This window comes from Haematobia irritans, chromosome 2 (assembly GCF_050003625.1).
Source record: "Haematobia irritans isolate KBUSLIRL chromosome 2, ASM5000362v1, whole genome shotgun sequence".
Taxonomy (NCBI): domain Eukaryota; kingdom Metazoa; phylum Arthropoda; class Insecta; order Diptera; family Muscidae; genus Haematobia; species Haematobia irritans.
In genome coordinates, this window is record NC_134398.1 from 76,756,148 (window position 1) to 76,768,099 (window position 11,952).

Below are 11,952 nucleotides of genomic sequence, written 5' to 3' on the forward strand. Positions count from 1 at the left end.
CTTCAATTCTCTGCTTCTTTGGCTCGAAATCAATACCAAAATCATTAGCGTAAAGACAAAATCTTTGGAGCCGTGAATGCTTTTTGCAGTTTGGATACCATTTCAATCGAAGAAATTTAATGAAAATTTCGCGTTGATGTCAACTAGAATCAAGTACGCAAGAATCAAATTTAAAAGAGAATTGTGACGTATATTTGTCCTCACTTCAATTCTCTGCTTCTTTGGCTCGAAATCAATACCAAAATCATTAGCGTAAAGACAAAATCTTTGGAGCCGTGAATGCTTTTTGCAGTTTGGATACCATTTCAATCGAAGAAATTTAATGAAAATTTCGCGTTGATGTCAACTAAAATTGACCTTAGAATTCAACTTTTTCAAAAAGTAAATTTTTTCAAATTTAAAACAAAATATTGAAAAGTCGACATTTTGATGTCAACCGCTAAATCATATCAGTCTTTTCTGATTTACTTTACATTTTTAATAAAAGCACTATGTACAACAATAAAATACTTTTTAAAGCATTTTTCTTCGAAAACGGAAATTTGGTCCGCTGGAGGGAATTTCCTAGTGGCAACGCTGTACGTATGTTATTCTATGCTAATTCGCATCGTATTATAAGCACATGAAATCTTTGGCCTCACGACAATATCTTTCTCAGTGCACATACTCGTATACTATTAAATATGTGATAGAAATTTTAAACACTGGAAAAAATTTATAAATTTGACCAAATTTATGAAAATTAACCAAATTCCGTTTGGTCCGACCATCGGACCAAATTTAAAAATTAGAAATCTTTTGGACCAATTTTGGTCCGATCGGACCAAAACGGCAACGCTGTAGGGCATTGCATGAGAACATTCATTCATTCATTGCGCACACAACTGAACTCGAGAAGACTGAATCATCTTCGTAGATCGAATGAATAGAATGAGAACACTGGCTTGATCGAATCGGTTCGAATGAATGTAAATGTATGAATGAGACATGCTTTGTATCAAACCCAATAAATCAGTATCGAGCAGGGATGGAAAATACACTTTTTAAGAAAGTACAAAAAAGGTAATTTTTTTGAGCGAAAAAGTACTGTTCACCAAAATCAACAAAAATTCCATTGGAAGATTATTGACAAGAGCTCCCTTAGACTCAATTTTAAAGAAAATATATTAAATTTTGTTGAGTTAACCCAAATTTAAAAAATTTTTTGTTTTAGTTTTATATCCGCCTACAAAGACTACCGTAGCATTGTAATCACGGTCGCTACAGTTGGTAGAATTCTACTATTTGTTAGATTGGTGAAATTTTATTTCTATAGAAATACAATTTTGAGAAATTTTTTTATAGAAATAAAATTTTGACAAAATTTTCTCTAGAAATAAAATTTTGACAAAATTTTCTATAGAAATAAAATTTTGATAAAATTTTCTATAGAAATAAAATTTTGACAAAATTTTCTATAGAAATAATATTTGACAAATTTTCTATAGAAATAAAATTTTGACAAAATTTTCTATAGAAATATAATTTTGATAAAATTTTCTATAGAAATAAAATTTTGACAAAATTTTCTATAGAAATAATATTTTGACAAAATTTTCTATAGAAATAAAATTTTGACAAAAATTTTGACAAAATTTTGTACCCAAATAAAATTTTGAAAAAAATTCTATAGATATAAAATTTTGACAAAAATTCGATAGATATAAAATGTAGACAAAATTTTCAATAAAAATAAAGTTTTGACAAAATCTTCTATAAAAAAAAATTTGACAAAATATTCAATAAAAATAAAATTTTGACAAAAAAAAATTCTATAAAAATAAAATTTTGATAAAATGTGCTATAGAAATAAAATCTTGACAAAATTTTCTAAAGAAATAAAATTTTGACAAAATCTTCTATTAAAAATTTTTTTGACAAAGTATTCAATAATAATAAAATTTTGACAAACAAATTTCTATAAAAATAAAATTTTCTAAAGAAATAAAATATTGACAAAATTTTCCACAGAAATAAATTTTGACAAAATTTTCGATAGATATAAAATTTTGACAAAATTTTCTGTAGAAATAAAATTTTGATAAAACTTTCTGAAGAAATATATTTTTTGTTTTGTTTTGATTTTGTTGGTTTTGTTCTTTAAGCATTGTTGTTGTTTTTTGATTTCAGCTTAAAACCATGCATTGACTAAACTAAAAGTGTAGCTTAACCAACAGAGGAAAAGAATGTTTGTCAAATTTATTTGGGCAAATTTATTTGCAGTCTATAGGGCTTTGTCCAAATAAATTTGACAAACATTATTTTCCTCTGTTGGTTAAGCTACACTTGTAGTTTTGTCAATGCATGATTTTAAGCTGAAATCAAAGAAATATATTTTTGGAAAATAATATTTTTTGGTAGTATTTGATAAGATTTTCTCCAAGTGTTGGTAGATTATTTTTGTCTCAAGTTTCGACAGTGACTGTAATGGTTTGCATTATTTTAGTATGCGATCGATAACTTCTTATCTAGAAAGTGTTCGTGTGGAAGCGTAATATAGAATCACATACTTTTTTCTACTAAAACATTCTTCAAATTCAATAAATATTGTTCTATGGCGTTTAGAAAATCGAGATTTTCTTCCCGCATGAACTTGCCTGTTTTGCCAAATTTGTAAGAGACTATTAGCAAATAAGTTTGTTAGACTTTCTCAAAATATTAAAATATTTTGTCAAAACTATTGTACCATAAATCTGATATCGGCTCAAAAATGTCTACACAAAAGGTACTAAATCATTCGCGGGGGTACTACGGTACTGATGAGGGTGAAAAAGTATTGAAAATAGTACTATAGTACTGCATTTTCCATTCCTGATATCGAGTGAATGTTGTTGTGACGTTACATCATTGAAGTTGTACATTTGTTTCCATTCTAGGTCGCAAGCAAACATTCGATTGCATTTGGTGAAAAGGGATAATCGAGAATACTCGAACATTTAACGGGAGTTTTGGGAATTTGCAAAGTTCTTTATTAAAGATAACTAAATAAAGGCGTGCTTTGAAATTAAAAATAAACTATCCACCCACACGCTTACGTTCTGGACAAGAAATCAAAAAATAGTCAATGAGGGAAGATGACTGATGAAATGCATCATAATGCGTCGGTTTTTATGAACCAAGGAAACACCCATTCTTAGGCATGCACGTCTCACGCCTTCTTACGACTTCGGCATTCAATAAATTGTTGTTGAAGTCCCCAATTATTATGTTTGAATGTTTTTTCCGCCCAACCAACGCTTCCACAAAACATGCATTCCACCACACCGTAATTAAGACCAGAATGTACAACCTTTGCCGTAAGTCGATTTGAAATAAATAAGGCAACACCTCCTCCTCTCCGAAGCAGCCTATCATTTCTGTATGAAGAATAGTCAGATATTTTAACCATTTAAATGTGCACTGTATCCTTTAAAATACAACCAGAAAAAATTCGTATGTCTTAAAATTTTGACCGAATTTATTTATTTATTTATTTATTTATTAATCCACAAAGTAATACAAAAGCCCTAGGGCTTTTCTATGTATTTAATACATCATAGCGCCAATTCTGAAAATATGTTTTTCCGGAAAATTTATTGTACTTCTATTTAATCTGCAGTCAAAAATAAAAATCAAATTTTGACCAAAAATTCAAAAAACTACAAATTGGAAGTTGAATAATATTTAGCAGAGATTAAAGTAATGTTGATAAAAAAGCCGTCTATTGTCTATTATTTTTTTTCAAAAAAATACGTTATTATTATTATTATTATTATTATTTTTTTTTTTTGAAAAAAAAATGTGGTAGGAAATGTAGCAAATGTTCTTTATTCAGCATTTTGTATATTATATATTTGTGCATTATATATACTATCGTTTATACGGCTTCGTTGACAACGTACACGTTAAAAATTTTCATTTGTCCGATTAATAATTTTTAAGGCATTTAAAATTTATAATATCTATATAAGGCATTTAAAATAATATAATATCTAATGTCTTTATGTTGATGATTTACAACATTTTAAAAATCACAAGGCTCAACTCTTACCTCTATTGAAAGTAATACCGCCGCAATTCCTTTACAATCAACATTCTCAAAATGTTCATCTACTGCTATGACAGGTTTTCTGGGGTCGGCACCAGCTCTTAAACCTTTAGGATATCCTCGTATTGATGTATTCAAATATAGAATATTGGGTTTCTTTTCCAATATCGCAAATCTTGACAAAAAATATATTCGACCATTATATTAGTATTATATTATATTAGTAGACAATACATACTTTGGCCATAATTGAATGACGCAACTGCCTTCAGCTCCAGTAAAAAGATGAGTTTCCCTCCACTCTGTGGGAGCAGCAATCAAATAGGTCTGGTCATCTCTTGTATGTATTAAAATTAATGTTGGTCCACGATAACCAAGAACGTGATGCAAAAACCGATTGGCTCCTAAACCATGTTCGTTTGAGTCATATAATAAAGTCCAATGAGAGGGTATCATTGATAGTTTTTCTATGAATATCTGGGCAGCGGAAGCCTTATTATTACTGGGTGATGTCACTTTTTGAGGTTTGGAGTATAAAGGTGGCAAGGCTCCGGCCAATAACCAAGCTTGCGACAATGGCATCAATGTAGAAGATGCGTCAATTGTATCTCCGGATGCAGCATTAACACTTTTGTCCGGAAAGGGATTGCGTTGCTCTAATACTGGAGTCTGCAGTTCTATTCCACATGACTGAGAATCTTGCTCCAGTCCTCGATATGCTGTTGATAAAGTGTGGACACAGTACTTATGAACCAAAAGGACTAAACGTATCAAATTTTGCTCAAACCATCTACAAACAAATCCCACACTTAAGGTGTCATGGCTGAAGAATATAGACTTTGTAACAGAACTAAAAGTGCGATTAATCTAAAACAAATAAATAAAATTAGCATTATTTATAGGTATAGCTGGTAGGTTTGTGATAAGTTCTCTTTTTGCAAATTCAAATCATGTGATTTGACACATTGGTAAAATTTTAAAGAAGATGTGTCGAAAAGTCACTTTAACGGTAAAGAAACGCTATTATAACTTACTGTCATTCATTTTATTTTGTTATTGTTGGTTTTGTTCTTTAATCATTGTTGTTGTTTTTTTTTATGTCAGCTTAAAACCATGCATTGACTAAGCTACAAGTGTAGCTAACCAACAGAGGAAAATAATGTTTGTCAAATTTATTTGGGCAAAGCCCTGTAGACTGCAAGATGGTTGGATGGACGCACGTTTCGGAATTACCATATTCCTCATCAGCATCCTCTACTTGCAGCAAAACTATCAACCAAAATTGGCTGATGCTGATAATTGGTTGATAGTTTTGCTGCAAGTAGAGGATGCTGATGAGGAATGTGGTATTTCCGAAACGTGCTTGCATCCAACCATCTTGCAGTCTACAGGGCTTTGCCCAAATAAATTTGACAAACTTTCTTTTCCTCTGTTGGTTAAGATACACTTGTAGTTTAGTCAATGCATGGTTTTAAGCTGAAATAAAAAAAAAAACAATAACATGCTGTCGTTAAAAATATAGACCATCGGATCGAAGTGTGCCGCAGACATCGCGTTCTATCCCATATTTTTACGTTTTTACACTGTTATTTTCAAATAACGACAATTTACAATTTATTTGCTTAACTGATAGGCTCCACTTCTTCGATGTGCACTGTTCGACTTTTAGTTTGTGACTGACCTACTAGCTCCCTCTGCCAGCTGTTTATATAACAAAGATATGACGATTTCGTACATTCTGGCTAGTCTGGCCTACAACCATATAGAATAATCTACAAACAACTCGATGTCGCACACATTACCACATATTTATATGCATCTGGTTATGCTCATAGTCTTGCCCACAACAATCTAGAATAATCTACAAGCATCTCGTAATTCATCTAGCAGATGTCGCACACATACTGGTTATGCTCATATTACTATAACAATAACAATAGGCAATGAAAATAACAAATGAGCGATTGAAAAGCTAAGAACACAAAAGAAGTTTAGGAAAGTACTAGAAAATAAAGATATGAGTCTAACAAGTGATGAAGTATCTGATCGTTAGAATTTGAAATTTTAAAATAACGGAAACTAGTTTAAATAAACATAAATCTACAAATATCAAACTCGTAACAATACTATCCCCCATGTTCCGATATTCGGAATCGCAAATTGAAAGAATTTATAGAGATACTCTCGGATTCCAATACATTTTTAAATACAACTTCTCATTAAAGAGTAGTATATTACCAAGATTTAAGTTTATAAGTTTCAGGGTTAAGAAATTATGGCCAAATGAAAATATTGCGATTCCGAATTTCGGAACATTAAATAAAAAAAAAAAAAAATAAAAACAAGTAAAGAGTGTCTAAAGTCGAGCGGGACCGACTATACTACATCATGCACCACATTCTACATTTGCGTTATATATTAGCATATTGTGCACAATTAAAGCAACTCAGACTAAAACTTTGATCTCTTTGGTCATATGAGTGTAAATCGGACGAAAGATAAGTATGGGCTATATCTAAATATGAACCGATTTCAACCAAATTTAACAGTTTTAGGACACTATAAATTGTACTCCTTGTGCAAAATATAAAGTACATATCGGCTGCATTACTTATGTGTGATATATATAAATTTCAAACGATTCAACATCAATAGGATTCTGACCCAAAACACATAGTTGTGTAAAATATGAAATTTATTGGGCTAAAAGTGGATCACAAAAATGTGTTCACAGACAGACGAAAGGACGGACATGCGAAAATGGCTAGATCTACTCAGGGGCCGGCTCTGGGTATTATTGCCAAGGACACCATGTGTCTATCTCGTCTCATTCTGGGTTTTGCAAAGAACTTATAATACCCTGTTCCATAGTGTGGCAATAGAAATGACAATAATGGAAGTCAGATGTATTGTGCAGCAAACTTCGAACTTAGTTTGTAAGGAACAAAACTATTATGTGGTCCCGCTGGACCTTTTTGATTTTTATTCCTACATAACTTTATCTTTTGCATGATTTGCAGCGTGATGGTTTATGACTTCTTGTATTAAAGTGTTTTAAGTTGAAAACTGTAAATTTTTATGTGATTGAATCGTTGGTTTTTATAGTTATTTTAAAAAGTTTAGTGCCGATAATGCGAAAATAAGCAGCGTAAAGATATTGCGATTTTTGTATTTGGAACAATTAATAACAATAACAAAATACCGTTATTTAGAAGAATTTGTTATTTTTGAAGTTTCCATGGGTTTCGTTGCTTCGTAGTACATAATTTTATGTCTTTCGAAGATATATCCACTGTAGCGAAAATAGAAGTGGAAAAGAAGTTATTCGAACTTCATAGAAATCATGGTCGATCTAAGTTTTTATATTTCTATACATATTCCAGACCCATCGGCTCCTGGAATTTGGCAAGATGTTCGTCAATTTAGACCAAGTTTGAAGCAACCACTATGCACATAATACTGCGAACAAAACTAGAGCCACTAAAAAAATCGTATTGTTTTTCCTTCAAAAATCCAGTTTGTTCAGAACATTCAACTACCAAAACAATATATTGTTGCTTGGTACGTATAAGGATACTTATAGGTACCTTGCCTGTGACAAACATCAGGGCTTCTAGAATACTAATCAAAAATTTAAACATTATGTGTATTCTATTAAAAATTAAAGAAAACTCTATATTTACAAACAAATATCTATATATGCAATTTGTGCGTCATAGAAGACTCCACCTATAGTAAATAATCGAAAAATATCGTAGAGATAACCTCTCTACCATCCGTTTTTTAATTTAGGTCCCACGGGACCTTATCACGCTGGTATCGCTTCCGGTGTTACCACATACACAAGGGTTAAGCATTCGTCAAATTTAGGTCTTTCTGCATGACAATCCTCAAATCTCATACACGGCACTGACAGTTTTGAATGTAATGAGCGTAAAAAATATTGAACTGAATTAAATTTTTTGTTGTTTACTAAACCATTTTAATTTTAAGTTATACTTTTCCAAAGGTTTGTTTCCTGCTGAATTTCTCTATATTTACCGAACATGGGCAAAAGAATCATCTTCAATCGAGATCTAAATTACATTCAGTAACATCAATAATTACATAAAATAAAATAATTACATTCAGTAACATCAACAATGTGAAAAATATCGCTATAAGCGTACAAAGATTCATCGTATATAATAGTGTAATCAAAGTTTTAATAACTCTTAATTTATACGTACGCTAGTAAATGTATAATTTGTTTTTACTTACCGAAGGGCAAATGACGGGATTTCCGGAATGTTGCATTGCTATCGTATAACATATATGAAGCAATCGTGTGACTCCTTCTCTATCGACAAAGTCTGGATTTTCTTTTTGTGAGTACATCCTTATATAGCATTCTAATATTTTTGCGTCATCCATAATACCTAAAAAACGTTCGCATTGTTGCCGAAAAGCAACAGTTCCCAAGTAACTTGTAGTTGCTCGTGACATAGTGTGCATTAAATGGAAGAGGCGTTGCCCGAGATCAACGTATTGAGGAAATACTTGGGACTGCAGTATGTAGAAGATGAAACTTTGCAAGGTGTGAATGTCGCCCAACCCCCGGTTCTGGTTTACTAATCCGAAAACAAATCGTTTTCTTCCTCCACGTAATTTAAAATACGAAGAGTTTTAATTCGAAAGTGTACATTATTTTTAGAGGTAAAGAAATCATTTAAAAAAATATTAATTGCCCGATTAGTTTATGAGTTTCTGGAATTTTGAAGTTTTTCAAATACGTAAACCAGAAAAGGGGGGTATATAATATAAACATACCACAAATATATTTGCTGCAATTCCATTCACGCCTTGCTTTAGCGACTTTTCCTTAAGAATTTCAGACAACTTCTCAATTGGAACCAATTGAGTTAAATATTTTTCGGTAACATCTGCTCCAGATGCTGAACGACTCATCGAGCTTTCGACCTTGAGTATGTTAGAAGCCGAAGAGGGAAAAATGTTTTTGTTATTGTTGCTGCCATCAGGTGCTTCCGATCCATCATTCGAAGTTGAGTTTCCCATCGTAAAGGTAATCACTCTTTCCTTATAAGATTCAAAAAATCTAATGAAACGAAGTAATATGTTACGCCTATTTAAAAATGCGCATTAACTTTTTAATTGCTCATATATTTACATATAATAGAAGACAAACTTCGTTCAATCTGCTTATCAAACAGTTCATTAAATTATTCGTCGTGTTAAAAGATAAATAAAAGTTTGAGTAACCGATAGTCGGAAAAATCCTCGGGATAGCTAATTAAATTGAGTGTGCATAATTAATGTCCAATTGAGCGTTTGGATGGTTATAACATGTTGTCAACTATGCGACTGTTCGTGCTAAGGCACCTTTCATTGTATATGTTCCCAGCACAAAAAAGCATCGCCAAAAAGCTAGTGAAATTTTTCTTTTTGGATACGGAAGTGGTGCAAAAATTGCTCAGAAACGATGAACTTAACATAGGCTTGTCATAGGACGGATGTCCACTATTTCAACAGCCGTTACAATGATTTTGATTTGAGGTAAGTACTATGATCGCTTTTCGCGTTGAAAATATCGCGGTTACTTTATTAAAACAGTTCAATATAAAGATAAGTACTATGTTCGCTTTTCGCGTTGACATTTTCGCGGTTATTTTATTAAAACTGTTAAATATAAAGGCCGGTATGCACCTCTAGCGAAAAATTTCATTCCCATAAGAAATGCATTGCTATGTATGCTAACGAAATTTTCGGTAGCGTTCAATTTCGTAAGCTGGTACGCACCTCTAATGAAAATAACAGGGTTGTCAAAAACATATTTCGGCAGCAAACATTTAATTTATTACAATCATTGTGTGCGTAAAAGTTTTAAAAGGTCTGTAAATAATGAACAATTTATTTGAGGAATATTTGGAACATATATTAACAATTTTTAAAAGCGATTAGCTGGTTTAAAATTTGTGTACACAGCCCTGTTTTTTTGTTGTAGACTTAAATAAATTTTTGCTACCGAAAATTTCGCTAGAGGTGCATACCGGCCTTAATGCGCTTTACAGACTATCAGTTATTCCGGACGACAGTGCTCGTGTCGAACATATCCCATATATTGTGCACACTATATGTTAAGTCCGAAGGAGTAATCGATACTGCTGCATGTTTATGGGATCGATAACACATTTACCGATTATTTAGTCATCGCCGACAAGTCGTATCGATCCGGCACACTGTAAGATTCTTTACAAACACCGACATTCCGTCCGGAATAACTGATAGTCTGTAAAGCGCATAAAGCAGATAGATTAACTCAATTGATGTGCAATTTCTTGTAGCTCTAGATTTCGGCAAGACTTTGCAGAAATATATGTGTTTCCATTTATAATTTGATAATGGCGTTACCTATAAAAAATGCTCATCCTTGTGTTTGTTGGGATTTTTTGATTTTGGCGCTTCTGAGAATCCCCACCACGTCGAGAACAATCGTATGCGACATCCAAAACTCGTCGGAAAAGCTCCGTCACTATTGAGAAGTTGTACCACGTCAAGTTACTAAAAAAAGTATCGCATGAGTGCATATATTAGGTGCCTTTTTCAATAAATATAGAACGACTCCAATAAGAACCCCTTCAAAAAATCAGAAAAAGTGAATTTTAAGATAGTTGTAAAAAAATCAATGTGATCTAGTAAAACGCGATTGTTTTGATGTTTATTAATTTGATTAAACATTTATAAATTCTTATAAATATAACATTTATACCTCTATCACAACATATTTAACCCTAGCTTAGGCACCAATGTTTTTCTACATTATCTGTCACTATTTACATATGTAAATATTTTGTTTCCTTTGTTAATTTTAACTTCATAACCGCTTTTTTATGTTTGTTTTTCATTCTGATATTGTTGTTTTTTAACATTATCTGTTCGACATTATTGAAATCGGTACAGAGTTAGATATAGCTCCCATATATATCTTTCGCCCGATATACACCCATATTACCACAGACGACAAAGTTTTGCTCCGATCTACGTGAAATTTTGCACATGGAGTAGAATTAATATTCTTACTATGCATACCAAATTTGGTTGAAATCGGTTAAGATGTAGATATAGCTCCCACACCCTGCCAGCATTTCAATGTTCCATTTCATCCTCATCGCTACCACAGACTCGTAAGTGACACTGCAACAATTGCCAACTGTGATAGTATTTTGCCATCACTATTGTTACAAGAGCCATTTTATATTTTGTGAAACACCAAGCGCAACTGGCTTATTATAATTTATTTCAATGAAAACGAAAATAAAGTGCTGAAAACATAGTTATTACGCTTAAAATTGTGAAAAGTAAATTGGTGAAGAATTTTTGACTTTCCAAATGGAATAAAGTGATAGTTTTTCAAATATTTTTCCATACACGCTGCCTCCATTGGGAATAAAAGTACTGGCTGATAGACGCTACAACATTTAACTTACAACTTGTAACTCAACATCAATCTCTTATTAATGCATAAAAATGTGTTAAATGTGATGTGATAGCCGTATAAATGTTATATTTATGAGAATTTATAAATGTTTCATAAAATTAATAAACATCTAACAATCGTGTTTTACTTGACCACAATGATTCTTTTACAACTATCTTAAAATGCACTTTGTCTGATTGTTTGAAGGGGCTCTTATTGGCGTCCTTCTAAATGTATCCAGAAGGGCTCCTAATAATTGCACTCATGCGATACTTTTTTGTAGTAACTTGGCGTGGTACAACTTCTCAATAGTGACGGCGCTTTTCCGAGGAGTTTTGGATATCGTATACGACTGTTTTCGACGTAGTGGGGATTCTCTGAAGCGCCCCAAATTCAAAAAGTGTTGGCAGGG

At 32.1% G+C, this 11,952-nt stretch overlaps 1 protein-coding gene across 1 annotated transcript in view; it reads right to left on the reverse strand.

Annotated features, from left to right (window-relative positions):
- The window catches only part of LOC142225564 (uncharacterized), a 107,502-nt gene extending 98,114 nt beyond the window's left edge, over window positions 1–9,388 (reverse strand). Inside the window, exons 1-5 of the mRNA XM_075295349.1 lie at window positions 9,234–9,388; window positions 8,876–9,161; window positions 8,327–8,611; window positions 4,305–4,933; window positions 4,070–4,241 (exon numbers count right to left, since the gene is read on the reverse strand). Of these exons, the coding sequence (XP_075151464.1) occupies window positions 4,070–4,241; window positions 4,305–4,933; window positions 8,327–8,611; window positions 8,876–9,121 (1,332 nt within the window). The 5' untranslated portion in view covers window positions 9,122–9,161; window positions 9,234–9,388. The remainder of the gene's footprint in view (window positions 1–4,069; window positions 4,242–4,304; window positions 4,934–8,326; window positions 8,612–8,875; window positions 9,162–9,233) is intronic.
- Between the last annotated feature and the right edge of the window lie 2,564 nt (window positions 9,389–11,952).